This window comes from Clinocottus analis, unplaced genomic scaffold (assembly GCF_023055335.1).
Source record: "Clinocottus analis isolate CAN_PGR_092001 unplaced genomic scaffold, fCliAna1.0.p SCAF_5, whole genome shotgun sequence".
NCBI lineage: Eukaryota > Metazoa > Chordata > Actinopteri > Perciformes > Cottidae > Clinocottus > Clinocottus analis.
The window spans coordinates 10,822,932-10,844,709 of NW_027176207.1; the positions used below are offsets into that span (position 1 = coordinate 10,822,932).

Consider the following 21,778-nt stretch of genomic DNA (forward strand, 5'->3'; position numbering starts at 1 on the left):
TTTGTTGTGCTGTCCTGTACAATTGAGTTAAGATTTGTCATGCAATTGTTAATTTGCTTGTTTGTCTGGTCAACAACACATCTTCTTAGGTTACACAATACTTAAATGTAATGTGCACACTCATGCTACTCAAAGAAAACTATTGTAATGACTTTAATGACCCTGAGAGCTTGCTCTAGCGCCACCATCAGACACAGATTAGAATGCATTTAATCAGTGTTGTTCCCATTAATAATTGTGTCTTAGTCCTCTGACCCTTATACATTTCCTTTGCTGGTGTTATGAACATAACGTGGGGTTACAAATTCAACAAGTGGTCATGTATATTTTGCTTTTACATTTTAAGTAGGTAGAATACTGTTGTCTTGTAACATATAGGGAGCCACCAAAACTCTGTCAGATATAAACAGAGGAGAAAAGGGCATTCTTAGAACAGGCCAGTCTGCAGAAACTTCAGAAGGAGTTCATTATGTGAAACAGGCATCTGGATATTACTTTATTATTCTACCCAAAGTGCATGTAATGCAATTATTTGACTAAAGACCTGACTTAAATGAGGTGATGGGGGCAGGGTTCTAAAATAAAGAAAATGTTCATTATACTTTTTAAAAATAATCATGTATCACTGATAGTATAACCATACATGCTCAATAAATAATTAATTGTTAATACATTTAATGTGGAAATGGTATCTAATAATTATGCATCTGCTTAGCAGCTAATATAGAAACAAAGAAAAATGGCCGACACAGAGTTTTATCCTTATCCTTGAATTAAGAAAGGGAAGGGTGAACTGATTCTAAATGCCAATCACAACCCAGACTCAAGCCACATGTCTGCCTGTGATGCTGCCTGGCTGTCTCATTTTGCATCAGGAGTCGCCACGGCAGAAAGCTATAGCCTGCTCATGAGGCGAGGAGGCGGCCGGTTTATGCATTCTAATGAGCGCTCACAGGAAAAGATATGCAAATTCATTTTGTCATCAAGAGGAAAATAGAGGACAGGAGAGCAGCAGATACAGGAGGGGCTTAAGAGAGGATGGTACATGCAAGAGGCGGGACTGGGTGGAGGGAGAGATTTATGCGCGTCTGTAAATGTGTATGTGTGTTGGAGTAGGAGGTGTGCGGGCTGTATTTTAGAACCAGGGTGAGGGACATATATACATCTACATATATATAACCTCCATCCCAACCCCACCTGAGCAATTTCATCCTACCTTTTAAAATGAATAAATCAGCCTTATTTATAAAACCAGATAAGTAAACTACAGACTCGATGAATAAGACATTTATGTAATGCCGTTATGTAATTTATCATCTAATTATGTAAATACTACTACTACTACTACTACTACTACTACTACTACTACTACTACTACTACTACTATAGCACTGCTACTATTAGCATAGCACTATACTTATAACAATAATTAAAACGTTTGTACAAAATATATTGAAAATTGTAATTAAAATTAAACTTCTTACATTTTTAGACAAGCACTCAGTATTTCACTCTTTAAAACATGACATTCAGGTTTATATTTACCTTTTGAAATTATGCCTTCGAAGACAATGGATGAATACAAATAGATCAATGATAGTTCATAACGTTTTTAAATGCACTGTATATATTATTATGTCACTGTTCATGTTCTGTACTCGCACTGATTATTAGTCCCGGCTTCATGGTCAGTGCCTTCTCCACATGCAGTTCAGTGCAGTTCACTTGAACTACCAGATGGCGTCTGCGGAACCTTTGTTCTGTCCGAGAGGGGAAGACTAAGAGTGATGCACAACCACCGCCGAACGGAAAACCAACGTTTCTTGCACGAACTGGCAAAAGGGTGCACATGGACTTTCTCCGCAGAACGGAATTCATACATACATACAGTAATGGGTGGATGGATTTTGCGGCATCATAATATCACAAACACTTGAAATTTGCTATTTGCTATCGGTACGTATGCACTTTTATTCACTGTAACAGAAAAACGAGACTGTGGCGTATGCAATTAATGCTAGGTTTAAGGCTAACATTTTAGCATGCTAGCCGCAACTGCAGTGGTTGGTCGTATAGATAACTTAGTTATTAAATGAAAACTAAGATGAATAATCTTAACATTACATTTGACCGGTTTCAGCACAAGTCGCAATAGCCTTAATGCATTAGCCAGCCCAAAAACTGGTCGTTAAGCATCTTCTTATATGATTTTATAATGGCCTTTGTACAACCTCTTAACTGAGCTAGTACTAACCGCTGTAACGTTACATTTTGACATTAAAATGCTGTCATATAGTACACACTTTTTGTGCAGTTTAATTGTTAAAGTCATATCCTTGTGCTTCACCATAGATGGCAAAGTATACTGTAGCTGGCCCGGTGGTCCCACGTGTGCCCACCTATATGTGTCTTTAGGTTTGGCGAAGTTATCATTGCATACATTATAGTTGAATCACACATTTCTGTTGTCTTATACATGACATGCACGTTGGTCATTGAGTAATTTTCCCGTGTGGTGCTGTATTGTTCTCCCCAGCTCCTCCGGAGGTGAGCCAGGTTGCAGTGACATGGTAATATTTTTTGAATGGTACTGGAAACCCGTGGACCAGAGGAGCAGCAGTGGTTTGCCAATGACTGGCGAAGACACTGGTTTGGGGGCTTTGGCCTCACCACTGGTGGGGTATTTGGGAAAAGTCAGTAGAGCTCTTGTTTTCCTCTAACTCTTGTCACTTGCGCAAAGCTGAATTGTATTTGAGAAAAAATACTGTGACTGGGCAGTACCAATCCAAATCCCCCCCAAAAAACACAAATGGAAATCTTTGGTAGTAAAAGGCGAAAGTATTTGGCAGATTCGAAGCTCACAATGTGTGGAATCAAAGAGTGTGTGTTTTATGAGAAACTGTACGACATGCAATAAATCTATTATTTATAGGTTTGATAAAACACTAAAACTTGACAATTACTTTTAATTGTACTTACTTGTATGCAGAAACTCTCCAAGGTAAATCAACCAAACTTTTTTTCCCCTATATTGTTCAGTTTGTTGTTTTAAATGTGATTGGAAGGATACGAAAATGAATGCTGATGAAATTTCATGTTCACCGATGATAAGGTGTAGTTTTTTTAAGCTCTGTATGTTCTGTAAACAGTTTGATAACTTGGGGTATAATTCTGAAAGAGTGAAACTAATGTCCGTGGTCATAATTAACATCACATTTCAGTTAACTTTGTATTTTTTTAAACTTTTGTAAAAGGTTCAGGAAAGAGCTGCTTCACTGGAGTATTGTCCCTGGTGTACATCAAAGGGCTTGACCTATGCGCTGCGCTCTTATCGCATCAACCTCCAGGATTCAGTCACCCTCTGCACAAACTCACAGGTTAGTCTCAGTACTGCTGACACACACACACACACACACACAGTGGTGAGTAGGGTTGTCCTTCAATCAGAGGATCAGCAGTTCGCAGTGTGTGAATGTTAGTTAGTCTTGATGGGCACGTGGCTCCTCCCATCAGTGTATGAATGATGCGAAAGGGTGAATGATGTCATCTAGTGTTTAAGTGCTTTGAGAGGTTAGAAGACTAGAAAAGCTATACAAGTACAGGTCCATTTACACACCCAGCAGACCAGACATGTTTCATGACTTTATTTCGAGCTGCCATGTTAACATTTTTGTATCCTTTCCTACATAGTGCCTTTTCCCTCTGGTCAGCCGGTCCTTGGAGGATGTTTTGGCTAGCTTGCATCCTGTGGAGACCTCTGTTAAGAACAAAAGAAAGAATGCCTTGGCACTGGAAAAGGAAGAGTTGATTACACCCGGACACAAACGCTTGCGATCAAGTAACAGTCTTGGGCCCCAGAGTTTTACAGAAACACTTGTCACCCCAGCAGAGCATGGTGCCTTAAACATTGTCAATAATGGCCATCATGCAGCACCCAAGACAGAAGAGGGGAAGGTGAATGGATACAGGGATTTGCCAGTTGCAGGGACAGCAGGATGGAAGTCACTACATTATGAGGGTGATGTTCTGGTTAAGGAACCAGAGAGTGCTGTTTGTGCAGATGGTATTGCTCCCCCGACATGCTTGACACCAGCTGGACACCTGCAGTGCTCATCAGAAGCCTTGTTGATCACCGATGGGGATGCACCTTCGCTCTCTCCTCACCGCTGTGCTCCTGGTGTCTCAGAGGCAGAGGATGACTGCAGGCAAGTGAAGAGTTCTCATGAAGTGCTGAACAGATGCTGCAATCTGGACTACAATCAGTCCTTTTTCAAAAGCGAGGACATTTTTTCAACAGAAATCAATACTCCATTGCCTTCGTATAATGAGCAGACAGGAAGGACAGAACAGAAATCACCGACTGCAGACATTACCGCATGTAAGGACATAGGAGACATTAAGTCAGAACTCGATGGTTTGTCCTCTTCGTTGCTGACGAAGTCAGAGGAGCTTGTATCTGTTCAAAATCAACCTTTTTGGAGGAACAGCGACAACCTGTGTTGGCTGGACTCGTTGCTTGTTGCTTTGGTAAACTGTAAGAGCTTGAGAAAGTGTAAACCTAAAGAGGAGCCTCTCCAGTCATCTGTCTGGCAGCTGATGGGAGAGTATGAAGACGTTTGTGCTTCCATCCAAGTCCATCAACAGACTGGCAGAGGTAAGTTAAACAGATGATCTCTAGTATACCTGTGAGTATAATGCCATTCCAACAGTCTTTGTGGCACAATCAACAGAATTAGACATTTCTTCTTTGCTTCTAATGTTCTTGTTTGTAAAATACACTAATCTTAGACTCTTCATGTAATTTAAAGAGCAGAATCACCTATACTCTCTTCACCTATCTCAGCTTGCTGGTTGTTGTGGATTGCGTTGTCCAAGTTTTAAGATAATAATAATTATTGTGTGACCTTAATAAAATGGAGGTTGTTGTACAGTAACAAAACTATTGAAAAATTACAGCAATATGACTTTCCTGCACTTGATTGGGATGGTGGCAGATGTTTGAGAGGTGGATAAAACTAAATATGGGAACTGAAACAGTCTGCATTGCTAAAATTATACAAGGGTTACATTTTATTTAATTTTATTTTGTGATTTGGCTGATAACCCTTACGTGTTTCAAATTAAAATATTTAATTTTGTTTAATGAAAAATTACAGGTCTCATTGAGTAAAGAACATTTGAAGCTCATTTACAGCTGAATCATTTCTGAGTTGTTTTTACAATATAATGCAATGCATTTATGTGTGGTTTTTCTGTTAAGATGGCGCTGTAAGGGTGCCAAATCATGTGCTGCAAAAGGCGGATGCAGACCTGCACTGTCTCAGGATGTCAGTCTTCAAACTACTGCAGCCCAAGCTGCATTGCAAATTGGGTAAGCTCAGTCAGTGAAAACATACTCAACCAAGCTCAGTATGGGAAAGTGCTATTGGATATTCGTAACTAGTGTCTGTCTCCCTTGACTCACAGCCTAGATGTGAATATGGTCTTTGAATCTTAAGCCTGCATGGTTTCAATGTTCTTCCCATTTCCAGCTCGTGGCAGCCAAAAAGCAATGTGATCAAATCAGAGAATTCATTTCTGAATGCTTTCTGAATGATGTGTCATATCTGAAGTTTCACTTCCCGATACTTTTTTTTATTACTTTTTTCTTCAAATTGAACAATATATTAACTGTTTAAAGTAAACTATAAATAAATACATACAAAACACTTGACTTCAGCACACTTTTTAAACTTCAAACTATATATATATATATATATATATATATATATATATATATATATATATATATATATATATATATATATATATATATATATATATATATATATATATATATATATATATAAATAAAAACAAACAAACAGACACCAGCATCAAGTGGCCTGATAGGGACTGTGTGCAGCACAAATCCAGTCAGAAACTGTTAGATTCTACAAACTCTGCTGCTTTACTGGACTACACGTCATCATTAATATCAACTGGGAGAGCTTTGTTCCCACCAGCTGAAGACAGTAGGCAGCTCCTGCACTCATGTTGTCTCCCCAGCGATCACTCTGTGAGCACGCTGCGTGTGTGCACGCTGGTAGCCCCGCCCCCTTGAGCCCCGCTGCATGACATGAGAGGGAGCGGAGCAGTCACTGCGCTCTGATCCGTGCTATTTTTATAAAGTATCGATTGCATAAAAATATACAGTGCAAGATTACAGAGTAGTGTAAAAAAAAAAGTATTTAAATCGGCTCAGGCACCGAAATCTGCGTTGTTTCGGTCCGGTAGATACCGATCATCTTGGATCCGGTGCCATAGTAGCACCGGTTTTTGCTACCCAAACACAGCAACGACCACTGCTGTACTGCCCTCCCCCAATTCCTGTCTAGACACCAATTGGCTGTAAGGCGTCTTAAACACACAATTTGACCAAACTCAAAAACAAGCAGCTTTGACTGCAAGCAATAGGCTTTAGTTGTTGTATGATACACTTCATACAATGGCAAAAATATTTAAATACATAAAACAGCCATATATAACTGGGCACCCCAAATTTTACGAGAATGCAAGATGAGACACGGACAGACACTCTCACTTCTGAAGACGCACATGTAAGTACGCAGACATGTTACTGATCACTTCATCCACTAGGCTGAGATTAAAAGAAGTGTCTATAGAGGAATGGTCTGTGGTTAAAAATTTGTTTTGTTTTCTACCACCTTGATGTATCCTGCTTTAGATATTTTTGCACAACTCCCCCTTCAGATTCTAAGATTTTATAGCAACCATAATCACTTGAAATCAAATGTATTGTTTTTGTTTTTTTGAGTTTGTTTGGTCAATGGAAAGTGAGAGAAGTTGCGTACAAAGGATGAGCAAGTACAGAAGTTGGGCAAACAATGGCAATACAGTTTACATACAGGCAGGTGGCACACTATTAATTTCAGGCGTCCTGACACATGTGATCTCTGAAATCCAGCTCATGTCTCATGCACAGATACAATTATTTTAAATTACCTTGAATTAGAGAACATAACTGCAGCTTCTGCCAGCACTCTCACCTGTGACGATATGCTAACTGCTGTGTGCTTGTGCTTCTTTTCAGGTCAAAGAGAAACTCCGGTATTTGCCATGCCGCTTCTGCTTGCGTCGGACTCGTGGGTGGAGCCTCTCTTCAAGTCGACCTTCCACTGGGAGTTCAAATGCAGTGAATGCAAAACCGCAACGAAAGAAAGGTAGGGGTTGAACAATTAACTGTGTTGAAAATCATCACATACATTGTAATTGGATTAAGGCCCACTTATGTGTGTTTGTCTGGAGAAGGGACTATATGCAGTGTTTCCCCTAGGTTTACAGCTTCAACGGTGATGGTGGACACTTAAAGCAGTGGTTCTCATGCTTTTTCGCTAAATAACATCATTTTGTGACTCCATCTGTGCTTTTATAGTGTCAGCATAAAGAAAATTGCAATAACTTTCAAGTAAACCAGGTTGCTCCATCAGACCAATTCTTTTTTTTTAAATTGCAATCACTACGAACAATGAAAATAATGTTCTTTATGTGCAAAAAATAACTAATATTTAGTTACTACTAAATAGCTCATTGTGGAAAACAATAAGCTAATATATTTCTAACGAAACAGAATGAGTGCAGATATGTGAGCTAACTGGTTGTATCAGTATTAGTGGCTACAGTGAGCTGTATTTGTAGAGGAAAGCAGCAGAAAATACAAACATTACTACAAACTACAAATATGTTTCAAACGGGGTTGTAGATTTGATAAGGCTGCTCTCAGTTCAGGCTCCATGTTGATCTGAGATCTGTTGTCTGTTGCGAGAGACGGAACAGCAAGAAAAACCTGACGGAGACTTCTGGAAATTGACTTTTGGCAAAACGCCAAGAATCGGCAAGTTTAACCTGTTAATGGCGTAACTAAACATTTACCTGAAAGTACAGGCATTTCTCCATATATTTATTAATGACTTAGTTTTATGTCCGTGTAGTTTTATATCCGTGTACTTTGTACTTTTGTAATGTGTGAAGCCAACAGCTCATTGTTGGCACAAGACACGAGCACTTTGGCTCGTTTCACTTTCAGTTTAGAGAACATCGTTCAGAGAGCTGCTCCGGTGATCCTTGTAGGAGAGCTACTGATGCCATCTTCAACCTGGGAGCGTTTACATATGTTCCATATTAAAGAGAACCGTAAATGACATTTTGTGATCTGGTGCTATAGAGAAAATTTCAGAGGGGCGGGCGGTTTTTTCAGAGGGGCACCCCACCCCCTAATATAATGGTAGGGGAAACACTGAATGTATAGATTAAAAAGTACTGAATACAAGTTGGTATACATTCTTTAAGTGTCCTTTAAAAAAAAAAATACACTAACTGTTACTTAATTTATCCAAAAGTGATTGTGAATACTCTCCAGTACTGTCTTAAAACTCAGTTTATTAGGTTTAGGTTATTAGCGACAGGATTGAAAAAGAAAAACATCCAGTAAAGCCATTTGAAACCTGTACAGAACAGTACATAGTCATGTTTTGGTAAAATGATGTGAAATTAAACTCCCACAAATAATTTTGATTCTATGAAGTCTGTGCAAACAAACCCCCCTCAGGTGGTGAGAATAACGTGTAGGGCAACTAGGGATGTCAAGTTGTTTGTTTTGCTTTTGAGAGCTAACACCCATTAATTGGCAACTAACTGTTTAATACAACATAATAACGCAATTGACTTGGAATAAGAGGCACTTTCCTTTTTATATTGGCTCTATTGAATCCATTATGAGTTTTGTCTCTGCTTTTCGAAGCACTACTCATTTTTTTGCTGAAATGTTTTATGTTGTAAATATCTTGCCTTCTATTTTATTTACTGTTGGCTTTGCTGAAGCTTCTTGCCACGTTTTGATCAGTTCATCGTTAACGATGTGCCGATTGTTTGGCAGCCTGCTCCTTATCGGCAGATATGCCTTCTAAATAGCTTGATCGTCGTCTATAAAGAAATTGTACCATTTGTAATACTCAGTTTCACTGTGTTATTACAAATACCCTAACCAAATATATCCCAGATACTACAACTAATGTTTCAGTCGATGTGTGAAAACCACGTTGTAAAGAAAATATAATTATTCTCTGACATACGCTGCTCTTTTGTGTAAATCCTAAATGTATTTCTCACTGTACCTTTCAGGGTTATGAAAACTCTCCCCACCTTCACAAATGTTTTGCCTGATTGGCGCCCACTTGATGCCGTTCACATGGCCCCGTGCAACGTGTGCTGTCAGAAGGATCAGAGGAGGACTATGAAGCTGGAGAGGTGTGTCTGTGTGAACAATTGGAAATGAAGACAACTGCATTGTGGTGTGGCTTTGCTTTAAATCAGACCACCATTTGAAGATAAATTAATGATAAAAATCTAATCTTGAGAAATTATTAAATTGTAGCTGTCAACAAGGATTCACTGTTCCACCTCCCGATGTTATTGGCCGATACTGAGTACCGAGCTAATACCAGTGTTTGATTAATAAGATGTATGCCTCACTTTGTGGAGGAGACTGTGGTCATTTTATTATGTTTAAGGCAAAAGCTGTGCTGACTTAAAAAAAAAAGAGGAAAAGTACTAAATCAAAAAAGTTGCTGTCCTGCTTCCCTAAGGTCAGAAATGTGTTAAGTATCAAGTAATTTTCATCACCTGCTGATTTTAATTAATATTACAACTCCCTCTACCTATTTCATCTCCAGCTTGTTAAAAATGTTGCAGCTAGGATTTCAACAGGCACTTCAGACCATTTTACCCCGGTCTTATCATATCTCCACTGGCTACCAGTCGGATTCAGAATAGATTTTAAGATTTTACTCATTGTTTTTTGAAGCACAGAAAGCCCTAGTCCTGAGCTATATTGCTGATCTTTTAACTCTTTATAAGCCAGAACGCAGCCTTGAATCAGTAATATTAATGCTCTTGTGGTTGTTCCACAGGCCAAACTCGGGATTAAAGGCAATAGGGCTTTCTCCATGAGAGCGCCTCGTACATTGAACCAAAATACACTTAAACAAGCTTTTATGCAAATAACTCCCTCTTCACTATTGCTGCTGCTTTTCAGTTTCTTTGCATGTTGAGCACTTCGTTTGAAAGAAGTTATTAACTTTAATTGCCAGCCCACAGGTGAATTATTACGCAGCACTTGATAGTGTGTGAAATTTAACAGATGAATGTGTAGTTTGTCCACAATTGCATGTTGAGAGTCCTTCTCAGGTCTTAACTTTTCCATCCATTTCCCACAACCTTTGCTTTGTGTTGTGTTTAGTGTGCCTCCGGTGTTTGCGCTGCACTTCGTCGAGGGGCTTCCTGACAATGATGTCCGAGCATACGCCTTCACCTTCAAAGAGAAACGCTACTCGATCACCACTGTCATACAGTACGGCCATCAACTTCAGCACTTTGTCACCTGGATTTGTAACTCTGATGGTAGGTTTTCTGTTTGTCTTATTGATATGACGTGGAAACAATATATTTACAATTGAAATGTAGATGAATGAATTAGCTTGCAATGGTAGCCTGACTTCCACGATTAGAGATCAATTAAAACAAATATTTTGTGGTTGTATCTATTTAGGACCATATTTATCTTAATAAATCTTAAAAAGGCCAGTTATCACATTATTTTTACATGGATAAATGAACTGAATCTGAACAGCATGTGGTTTTTGCTTCTCTGTTTTCATCTTAAATCTACTTTGCACTTGGTGTGAAACCACACTTGGCGATTACGTGACTGTTACAAATAGTTAGCTGTTAAAATAACTATTTGCATGTCTAAGGATTATTCAAAGAAGGTCAATTTGCTTGGTATTAAATCTTCATCATAACTAAATATTTTGAAGCCCAATCAAATTCTTTACAGGATATTCCACCTTCTTCATAATGTATGTATTACTGGCCTTGTACAAAGGCATTACAGTAGTCAATGAGTATGAAATATGAGTTTACAGCTAATTATAATCCCTCCTCATCATTGTGGAAGTTGCTTTTTGGCAGTGACACCTACAGTCTATGGGCATATCTGTGGGTTACAATCATAGGTTTTTTTAAATTCATCAATGCATTGAGTGTAAACGTCTCCGGTCATATTCTGAAACTTGTGCTATGGTAACAAGCGCGTGTAAAAACAAAGCCTGAAGCTTTTGTTTGAGCGAAGGTTGATATTTCTACTCTACATTACAGTTTGCCAACAGCACATTCTGCTGGACAATCCATGCAATGTTAATGTGCAGAGGACTCCAGCCATTTAGGGCTCATTTCATTGTCCTTTCTAGATCATGTGCTCTGTGGCTTCTCAGCCAACAGTTTTTTTTTATTTTTAATTTTAACCAATATGATTATTCTTTAATGATTTTATCAATTCAGTTTTTAGTCTAAGTTCTGTTCTGCCACATCTGTGATCTTCTGTGTGTACTGCTGCGGCCTTGACTCCTGAAAGAGATTGTTTTTTTTTAGTTTTAACTGTGTGTTGTCGTACCTGTCCCTCACAGGGTCCTGGCTGGAATATGACGACTTGAAACACCCGGAATGCAGGACCCATCAAAAGCTCTTGGTTCCTGCTCAAGAGATGCACGTGGTCTTCTGGGAGGGGAAGGAGGTTGAAGAGCCCCGTGTCTGTTCTCCCTCCAGCACATTTACTGAATCTCCCCCGTCTGACAATGTGATGACCCCCAATCAAGGGGACGAAGACTTAACTGCAGACAAACTGTTTTCTTGCAGTCCCGATCAGTCTCTTCTGATGTCGCACAACGTCACCGACCTCGTCTGTGCACTCTCTCTGTCTGAAGACGACAGCAGCATTATGGACACAACGGTTGCAGCCGAAGTTGACACATCAATAGGTTCTGCAACGCTGCTGGACGCCTTTGAGGGTCTTTCTCAAGATGACATCATTACACTCACACTGGTGGAGTTGAAAGTTGATTCAGAAATGCAACCTTTAAACGACAAGAAAGAAACTCAGGATGTTAGTGTTCCCACCAGGAATGAAATACAGGACTTCACACCAGATAGCTCCTCTGCTGTAATAGGCAGTGAAATCTCTCACGACACTGAAATCTCTCACGACGCTGAAATCTCTCACGACACTGAAATCTCTCACGACGCTAAAGTCTCTCACGATGCTGAATTGTCCAACGACGCTGATGTTGATCTCCACACCGCTACTTCATCTGATTCCGCAGATGGCTCGGCTAGTGATCCTACGTTTGTGCCTGCTGCTAGGAAAGGACGGGGTAGAAGAGTTGGCAGACAAAGGGTTAAAAAGGCGCCGACAAAAGCAACACCTGCAGCTTTGGGAGTCATCAGTAGCAAACCGGAGACCACTGCTGTTGCTCAGGATAACACGCCACCTGTTGAAAGCGCTCAGCAACCGTCTCCTGTGTCCTCTACAGATGCCTCACCGTCATCCGACGGTCCGAAAGGTCCTCCTCAGAACGCGCGCTGGTCCTTCATGCTCAGCAAACACCCACTAAACCAAGTTCACAAGACGATTACTAGATTGGACCCCATCGAAACAGGCACTTCACTCAAACCAGTAAAGCCCACTCCTCTCACTCAGTCTACGCCCAACCCCGTGAGAAGACCGCAGAACCCTAAGGGGTTCTTCCCAAAACCACAACTCAAGACAGAAGACAGTGGCGGTCTCCCGCTGAAAGCTGCGGAAATGTACGATGGATTTGGTGCAAAGAGCTCAAATACCCAAAGTCCGCTCCCATGTCCTGTTGTTCTCAATGGCAAGCCAACACTGTTTGAACCCATAACTTCAAACCAGCAGACTTCCCTGAAGAACACCGCAGTGGTGTCTGGTTCAGTGCCTCCTTTGCTTGGAGCAAAGCGGCTTCTTGAAATATCCCACCTAAAGAAACAAAGCAGCCACTCCTCGAAGCTTCCGCCCGGTCTGAGCGACACAGAAGCCCTCCGGTACAAGCTGATCAAGAAACTGAAGGCAAAGAAAAAGAAGCTTGCCAAGCTGAATGAGATGTTGGGCCATCAGGGCGGTGCCAGTCTCCGACCCGACAGCACTGGGCTGAGCTCCCCGCATACGGTCACCTCCAGCACCTACGACGGCTCCCTCTGCGACGACTTCCTCACCGGCCTGCTCTCGCCGGCAACGACCGCAAGCAACCTTTCACCAGACAGCACAGGCTTCCTCGAGATGCTCGCCAACGGGCAAGATAGAGCTGACCAGGTGGACTGCGGTCAGGTCAATGCAGTCGGTGCAGTTTGCCAGACAAACGCACCCAACACCGAAAACTTCCTGGAGGAGTTTCTCTCGCAGGCTGTGGCTCAGGGACCGACTGAACTGGAGACCGAGGCACTCAGTGCACTTGAGCTTTTCGTTTGAGCTGTGGGGGAGTTGGTTTTCTGCAAGCTCCAGTCACAGATAACATCAACCATTACGTTGTCTATTGAGGGAAATGTTTTAAAATGCACTGTTCCACATAAAGATGCAATTTACAAATTTATAGTAGTTAAATCTCTATTATTTATGTTGCTATTCAGTTTAATGGGTTAATCAACTTCAAGTCCATGTTATGTGGTGGAGTTTGTTGAACCATATTTGGTATTTGTATACCATAATATTGTAACATTGTAATTATTGTGTGTTACCGGGTTGTATGAAGCATTCGTGTTTACAGCCAAAGCTGTTTGTTTGCTTTGGTTTGTTATTAACCTACTTGAAACATGGAAATTATTTTTTACGGTCATTTAATAAATACTTTAGATGATTCTTGTGTTTGTTTTACAAAGTGTTATTGTAAAATATTGAAAGTGTTTTGTTTCTTTTTGTACATATTTTAAACTACTGATGAGACTGGATATAAGAGCAAAACTGACACTAACACATGTCTATTGTAACTGAAATATGAATCGTTTTACCGTCGGCCTAAGAAAAAAGGTTCACAGAATTCAGCATAATTTAGGATACTTTCAATCAGACAAACAATCTTTACGTCATCCATTGTGTAGCGATCAGTGATACAATGTGAAAGATAATACGAAACAGATGAACATTTCAGACTATTGAATGCCGGCTCTTCCATTTAAAAAAAAAAAAAGACATCTGTATTGTAAAAATAGAAGTTTGGTTTTGGTGCAACTCCAAATCTGGAAGTATGGTGTTAAATATTGAGCAAGATTATAACCTAATAAAAATAATCAAGCAAATTAAATCTCTATTCACCTTGTCAGCCAAACACAATCCATACATAATTATCCTTCGAATAATATAATTATTTGACAATGACAAAGTTCAATATCAGCATTGGTGTCATTTTTTTTTCTTCAAATGTGCACTGCATAGGTGTATGTAGGTGTAGTTTTCAGGTGTTTTTCATTTGTTATGCAAGTAAACAAACATAAAAATAGGTGTTCAGTAATTGGATAACTTCCATGTAATCTTAATTATATTTAATGACTTCCAGATATGTACATAGTCTTAAACTAGTAGGTGGTATCGTTTTACCCAAACCTTAATAGATCAGCCTCTATGTATGTTAAGTCAGTATTTTTTTAAAGGTTTTCATATCAAAACAGCCAAAACAACTGTTCCCATACCGGGAGTCGAACCCGGGCCGCCTGGGTGAAAACCAGGAATCCTAACCGCTAGACCATATGGGACACTCTCCTGTTTCACGATCTCAAATGATTTTAAACACATGCTGAATACATGCGTACGTCAGAAGGTTCACAGATTCATGTACTGTCTACATTCTGTACTGTGCAGTTAGTTTCCTCTTTGATAATATTATCAGAGTTATAATAGCAAATAATGCACCAACACCGTTCTATTAAAACTATGTCCTCAGTGAGCCAATTCAGCACATCTCCTCATTCTTCTTCTCTTCTATTATAAAATACACTTGCGACTTTTATTTTGAAATATATAATTGTTTTAAAGTACTGTTATCTGTTTGTTATTTACCATATGTATATATGTTATGTCAGTATGTTTAATGTTGTTATTATATTTGTATTGTTCTATTGTTTTATTCTATGTTTATTGTTATGCACCTTTCACCGAGTCAAATTCCTCATACGTTCAACTTACTTGGCAATCAAACAATTCTGATTCTGATTTTGATTGTATTTGTAAGTATGTCAATACTCATACTTAACATCTTGATAGCATAAAAATGCTAACTTAATAGGTTTTGGTTTATCCTTCAGATATGCACCTACTGCTGGCTGATTTACTTAATGTATATACTATTTATAAAATGTTTGACATGTTCACATTTTCAAAATTGATATTGTGGAGAAATTACAGTAAAACTAGCCCACCAGCGGGTAAAGCAGCTGCATTACTACTCAAAAGCACAAGCAGGTGCTGTTTGACTGTTATTATTGTTAAGTCATTGAGACAGTTGTACCATAGAAACCTTTTTCACAGCACACCGTTAGTGCAGGGTAACATTTATTGAATGCTTTACTTGATTATTGTATTTTACGATGTATTATAGTTCTTCTCCACTACATTTTAGAGGAAAATATTGTTCTCCATTACATTTATTTGATACTAAATCCTTTGTAATAGACACCTCAGTTTCCTGCCATATAAACTCGATGTTTAAATACTCTACCACAGAGTGGTATTTCTCCTTTTAAGTAAAAGATCGGTCCTTCTTCCAGTGCTAATGAAAACACTTTGACTTGTCATAAAAGGAAAAGCACATGTGTAATTAAGAACACAACATCTGGGTTTTTCTAGTACGTCAACATGTTTGCTGTGAAAAAGGACTTAAATAACTAATATTAACAGATTCCCAAATGCATTGATCTTTATAAAGGGTTCTAAAAAGGCTCAAAAACTAACATACACAGTCACTGCAATGAAAATTTATACGTGTGTAATCGCTAACAAAAACACAGAGGAAGTAGCAGGCTTGTTTGCACCCCTCTTTGTTAAGCCAGAGCATCATTTACATAAAGAGGAAACCACAAACAGAGTGTGTGTGTGGGATGGAGCTGGGATGGGGAGTACATGATGTCAGAGACGAATCAGGTTTATGTCTATCAGTTCATGTTTTGCAAGCTGACTGTAAAGACGCACTTCTGGACGTGAAAGAGAAGCTCATCCTCTCAATCCACCTGCCCCTGCATCTTCAGTGATCATCATGTACAGCGTTGTGGTGGAACACATCTACCTCCTGGTCATGGTCACCCTCATCAGCGTACTTCAGAATGGTGAGAAGAAGCACAAAGCATCAATTGTAGTTTTTCAATCTCTAAATGAGCAGTCCGAGATGTTCAGCATTCAGTAAAGTGATGTTATGATGACGTTAATGATCTGTGTGTTTGAAGCCTTCTTTGCCCTGAAGGTAGAGAAGGAGGGCAACAACAAGGAGGGTCAAAATGTCCGCACATCTGGTTTTGAACGAGTTTGTTGTGCCAAGTAAGTACCCTGTCACACTGTTAATCCAATGAAAGTATGCCAGTAAATATGGGATTTGTTTTATTTTATTTTTATACTATAACACGGATTACCTTTCTATGTGGTTTTACATTATAACCTCCATTTTACATTATATAACCTGCATTGAGAGGCGGCCCTCATTTGCCTGAACTAGCTGGTCCAGAGCTCATTTGAATGATTGAATGGAAAAAGTATATTCTTCCAGCCACTCAGTTAGATGACTCACCATCATGCGGCGTTAAAGTCAAAGTTGTGTTAGACGTATTACTGCTCATACATTTGCTGTCTAGGGTTTGACATTTCAAACTGATGTCTAGCTCTGTGTCAAGTTTCCATTCAGGGATCATGTCCAGCGTGAAAGCTTGTTTCTCAACACATTAGGCTTGTTGCAAAACCACTTGGCACATAAACGTTTGCCAACTCAAGAGTTACTTTACCTGACTACTTTAACTCCTCATTATAACAATCAAACAATCAACTATTCGACTAACTGATAATTCTAGAAACTTTTTTGTGAATTGATTTTACAAAAATGTAGTTCAGGTTCTCAAACGTCAGCATTTAGTGCATTTTCTATCACTGTTAATTGAGTATGATTTTGTGCTTTGAACTGATTAGATAGTATGAATAAGTCACCTTGAAACTGTGATTATACCACCTTTTTTTATGACATTTTATAGGCCACTTGATGGATAAATTATTCAGAAGAAATAGTCAACAAAGTAATCTATAATCAAAATATTAATACTGCAGATGATAATGCGTCATGCAGCATCACTTTAATGTGCTTTAACAATGAGGCTTACAGTTAAATTCAAACCTAATAGTTATCACTGACACAACATCTCAGTTATTGGTCCAGTCGCTCTGTTAGTCCACAAGCAACAATGCACTTCCTGTTTTCAAAAGGGAAAACCTGAGCAACATCCTGTCTTGTAGGTAATGTGAGGATTTCAAACGTTAGCCTCGAAAATGTGATGCAACCGTTTGGTGTTTGTAATACCTCTTGTTAAAGGGTTTTTAGAAGTATAAAGGAGTAAAAGTATCTAGTATGTCAGACATTATCTAGTTTCACAAATCAGCTTGTGGCCCCTCAGTTTGATCTTGAGGTCCCTTGTAGGGTCCCAAGCAACAGAATGAGAAGTGTTTTGAGTCATGAGGTTTTTTGGATGACTCTCATGACATGCGTGAGATTGCAAAAGGTTTGAGGCTCTGACATTACTCTGTGCAACACATTGTAATGATTATTGCAATGTCTTGCAACAGCCAGGACGAATGGGCTCATTTTTTCCTGGTTTCCCATTTCCACTCTGCCCCTCCAACACTCTGACAGACACACTGGGATTTTACAGCCACTTCTGCTCTGCAGTTTCAAAACATTTCCTAACAGCCGACTATCGGTCTCCACGTTGTCTGTAGCACTTTGCAGATTGCTTCATAGTTTCTTATTGCAGGTGACTTCCTGAAATGCTAATTACCCGTCTTGCTTACCCACTTTACAGCCGTAACTGCATGGATGCATATCCCACTTTCATGGCAGTGATGTGGTGTGCCGGTCTGTGTCTCAATCAAGGTAATCATTAATCGTTTTTTGTAAAAGAGAGACAAAGAGATGACATACTTCTGTCCTTTGAAAAGAATACACCCACACAACTGTCACTTTAACTTAGGAAACATTAAAAATCATTCGGTGGATATCAGCAAAGTCAGAACTGAACCTTTATCCAATATGTTAGACAAATAAAGTTTTCCATTTTAGTATGAACAAAATAATATAAAAGAAAGAAATTGTAAAACTTCAAAGACACAAAGACACGCTTGTGCAGATACACGTAAATGTACTTGAGCTAATATATTAATCAAACAAATAAAATAAAAAAACATAATCAAACCAAAAACAAACACATGCATATTAATATGCACATTCATTTCCCAGATATAAACCGCAGTGAAAATGTCCCCTCATAATTAATCCAGAACACCCACAGAATGGGCTCCTGTAAAACACATAGTATAAATCTATTACCACTTCATTTTTTTTCAGGAATGTTTATCTTTGATATACAAATTATCAGCAGCCCTTCAAACATTGGCAATCACTTGTTTATTCTACTTTTTATTCCTAACTTCGAGAGATTTCTTTATTTGCAGTGGAAATTTCCTCCACAAGTCTGTTGTCATGTGCTCACTATCAACAGTTTTATGGATTTAACTGATAAGACAAATACATAAGCGAAAAACGTGACCATTCTGTGTGTGGGTCACATCAGCTGATCACTGTATGCTCTATCAACCTTTTAAAAACCCACCTATTTTCAGCCCCTTTCCCCCGAAACGTTTGTACCAAAGTAATAAGGGCGGATCCGTGCAACCACTAGGGCTATTTGAATATTTTGTTCAAATGTGTAATTATCAGTTTATATGTTACTGGTTAAGAGTAAATGAAGATGATACACAGAAAAAAATGCCAAGAATGCAAGAAATTTCTCTGAAATGATGCTACTGTAAGGTCTAATAAAGTGAATCAGAATAAAGTTAGAGAGGCTTTAGTACATAGAAAATTCAAGGAAGGACTCCAAAACTTGCATAAGTGGAGAAAAAGGGCCTAATCATGAAGAAAGCCCTCATCCCAAAGTGGAGGACATACTTTGAGCCACACAGTGTATCAAGGAACTGCATGGAGGTTAAATATCGGATTCAATGTTGTTTTTTTTCTGTCCGTTTAAAGCTCCTGCTGCCTTTGCTGGGATGATCTATCTTGCTGTCAGGCAGAAGTACTTTGTTGGATACATGGGAGAAACCTCTCAGAGGTAACAAGGTTACAAGTGATGTGTGTGTGTGTGTGTGTGTGTTAGTGGCAAGGTCTAACTTTATTTTTTCGCCATGTTTGTAGCACCCCAGGTTTCCTATTTGGAAAACGCATCCTTTTCTTCCTGTTCTTGATGTGCATTGTGGGTATCTTCAACTACCTGCTGGTGCACTACTACGGCAGCGAGTACAAGGAATACGTGGAAACCATCACCAGCGCCGCATCTGCTCTTCTTCTCATCCCTTAGTGTGTTGTGTGCCAACAGCACATTTGTCTTTTATCTGATGGGGCTTGAATTAAAACACTGATTTCCTTTGAGTTTTTTGTGAAAGAGCATTTATTTTGTTTGGTAAAAAATAAATACACTTCTTATAAACAAATGCTGATTCTTTGGTAGAAAAGTTTACAAACCTTGTATTCTGCAGTAGCACAGATTTGACCTTTCATACAACAGTAAAGTGCAATATATTTACTTGCAAAAACACCTTTAAATTTTACAAAATAATCTTTATGGCATTCAGAAATTCTTTCTCAGTCTCGTTAACCCCGTGGATTCAACAGCAATTATATGTTTGCTGCAATCCCGAGAGGTAGGCTGGTCCTTCACCTGGCAGGTTACAACTATTTGTGCGTTGATCACGTAACTTTCTTGAGACCCAAACTCCATGGATGACTAAGCGGTTAAAGTCCATTTTGTCTTGCTCTCCAGTCACGGCTGGCTCACGTCAGTCTCAACTTCAATGGTAAGAAATACGAGCGAGAAAAACAAGTTAGACAAGTGCAACAAGTGGAATACGTACAGAACATGTTTAGGTTTCTATCGACATAAAATAAGAAGAATAAGAGATACTTACGTTGAACTTTCTTTTGCTGAACCCAAACCAGTGTGGGAAGTCAAAGAGTGCATCAGAATAGTATTTGAGGGTGAACGAGAAGTCTCTCCACACAGGTTTGACTTCCATCGGTCTATCAGTTATAGTGTGGAGGTTTTTTGCAGCCCAGCTCTCCAGTGGTTCAGTCAAGTCAATCTGATATGAGGAAAAGTCACTTTCAATACCAAAATACAACTGCAACTCATGAAGAGAATTGTCAATATGTATTTCACATAAATGTCAGAGAAAGACCACTAAGTCCTTCTTACTTCCACACTGTAGCTTTCCCCCGCAACGGAGGAGATGGTCCAGTCCAGGCCTCTCTCCATCTGCCACTTGATGAAGGGATCGTTGCCGTCTATGGACACCACAAACTGCTTTAGCACTGAAACAGGGTCAGAGAGGAAAACAGGAGAGAATACAGTTGAGGAGAGAAAAACATGTCGTCATGTGGCAAAAGTAGTGTGCTGCCGTTGTTATTTCTCTACTCCACCCATTGCAAACACCCCAAATTGGAAAGCCATGCATGAGTCACCCACAACACCAAACTGCTTGACCCATTTAGAAATTGGGTTTTCTTTTCTTTTTTTTACTGTATTTTTTTTTACTGTATTGAGTAATGCTGAGGTCTTATGGTAAAATGAGCGGTAAGCTACAGTTTTAGTTACCTCTGGCTTCATTTTTGTCGGTCTCTGAAAAGTTTCCTTCGCAGGCAGACATCAGCAGATAGATCCTCCTGGACAGAAGCTTCTTTCTCATGCTGGTGTACTCCCATAAATTGTGCATTTTAACCTTCCTGTTTTGAAAAAAACAGTCAGATGTGAGTTTTTTGTTGTTGATGTGTGCGTGTATATAAAGACATAAAATAAAGGCCGTGCATCATCCCATGCAGTTGCTTTTCTTCTCCTTCACCTTCCCAGAGACTCCTGGAAAACAATTTTCCCTCTGCAGGAGTCAAAGGCATCGATGAGCACCAGGCTGCTCTCCGGGTCGCTGTGGACTCGGCAACCCGAGCAGAGGACCTCCACGGAGAAGCCGGCCGGAGGGTTTCTCAGGAACTTTTCCACTTCTGTGACTCTCATGCTGCTCGGCGACATGTTGGCTTTTCGTCCTGGTGCACGTCCCACCGCGGCTGCTGCTGTTTATATCGCCTCCCTCAGTCTGCAGCTTTAATAACCACTGGAAAGTTAGACATGCTGACACGAGAGCACTTCCGGGTGTTTTTATTTTTACCAGAATAATTGCTTTATGTCAGTTAACAGGCACGGACTCTGTGTATATGTCATTATACATGTAGAGTAATTGAGAATAACATCCCGGATCTTAGCAGTTAATCTTTGAGTCGAGAAATGGTTTATTTTACATTTAGCAGTTTTGAAAACTTACACAAATTAAGTTGGTTGAATTTTAGATTGTTGTAAGAAGAATGTCTTTATGGTTTTATTACGTAGGTCAGACAAAATAAAATATTTTTGAGGATATCAACATGGCATTTTTCCCTATTTATTTTTGATACATTTCATAGAACAAACATATAATTCATTAAAAAGATAATAGTAGACTACATAAAGCAATCTTGAGATAGTCGAATAAATGTTGCTAAATTTAAATGAAATAATGCTATCCAGATGTTACATTGTCTACTTA

At 39.3% G+C, this 21,778-nt stretch overlaps 3 protein-coding genes and 1 non-coding gene across 5 annotated transcripts; 2 read left to right on the forward strand and 2 right to left on the reverse strand.

Moving 5' to 3' along the window:
* The first annotated feature begins 1,803 nt into the window (after positions 1 to 1,803).
* On the forward strand, positions 1,804 to 13,763 carry uspl1 (ubiquitin specific peptidase like 1). Of its 2 annotated transcripts, XM_068600462.1 has the most exons (10): positions 1,804 to 1,956; positions 2,353 to 2,415; positions 2,537 to 2,693; positions 3,255 to 3,377; positions 3,691 to 4,654; positions 5,261 to 5,371; positions 7,094 to 7,223; positions 9,181 to 9,306; positions 10,298 to 10,458; positions 11,523 to 13,763. In XM_068600462.1, exons 3-10 carry the CDS (start codon positions 2,568 to 2,570, stop codon positions 13,376 to 13,378), a joined length of 3,597 nt encoding a protein of 1,198 aa, XP_068456563.1. In that variant the 5' UTR covers positions 1,804 to 1,956; positions 2,353 to 2,415; positions 2,537 to 2,567; the 3' UTR covers positions 13,379 to 13,763. The 2 variants fall into 2 exon arrangements, with proteins under 2 accessions (XP_068456563.1, XP_068456564.1); XM_068600463.1 differs by lacking the exon at positions 2,353 to 2,415.
* An 820-nt stretch (positions 13,764 to 14,583) lies between these two features.
* trnae-uuc (transfer RNA glutamic acid (anticodon UUC)) lies at positions 14,584 to 14,655 on the reverse strand. Its single transcript has one exon. It is a non-coding gene; the product is annotated as a tRNA-Glu (tRNA).
* Positions 14,656 to 16,151: 1,496 nt separating this feature from the next.
* On the forward strand, positions 16,152 to 19,536 carry alox5ap (arachidonate 5-lipoxygenase-activating protein). Its single transcript, XM_068601220.1, has 5 exons — positions 16,152 to 16,221; positions 16,339 to 16,429; positions 17,953 to 18,023; positions 19,179 to 19,260; positions 19,344 to 19,536. The coding sequence occupies exons 1-5, from the start codon at positions 16,152 to 16,154 to the stop codon at positions 19,504 to 19,506; spliced, it is 477 nt and encodes a 158-aa protein (XP_068457321.1). The 3' UTR covers positions 19,507 to 19,536.
* A 110-nt stretch (positions 19,537 to 19,646) lies between these two features.
* Positions 19,647 to 21,272, reverse strand: LOC137803034 (mesenteric estrogen-dependent adipogenesis protein). Its single transcript, XM_068601284.1, has 5 exons — positions 21,044 to 21,272; positions 20,800 to 20,927; positions 20,401 to 20,516; positions 20,114 to 20,287; positions 19,647 to 19,994 (listed from the first exon to the last, which is right to left on the reverse strand). The coding sequence occupies exons 1-5, from the start codon at positions 21,226 to 21,228 to the stop codon at positions 19,980 to 19,982; spliced, it is 618 nt and encodes a 205-aa protein (XP_068457385.1). The 5' UTR covers positions 21,229 to 21,272; the 3' UTR covers positions 19,647 to 19,979.
* Between the last annotated feature and the right edge of the window lie 506 nt (positions 21,273 to 21,778).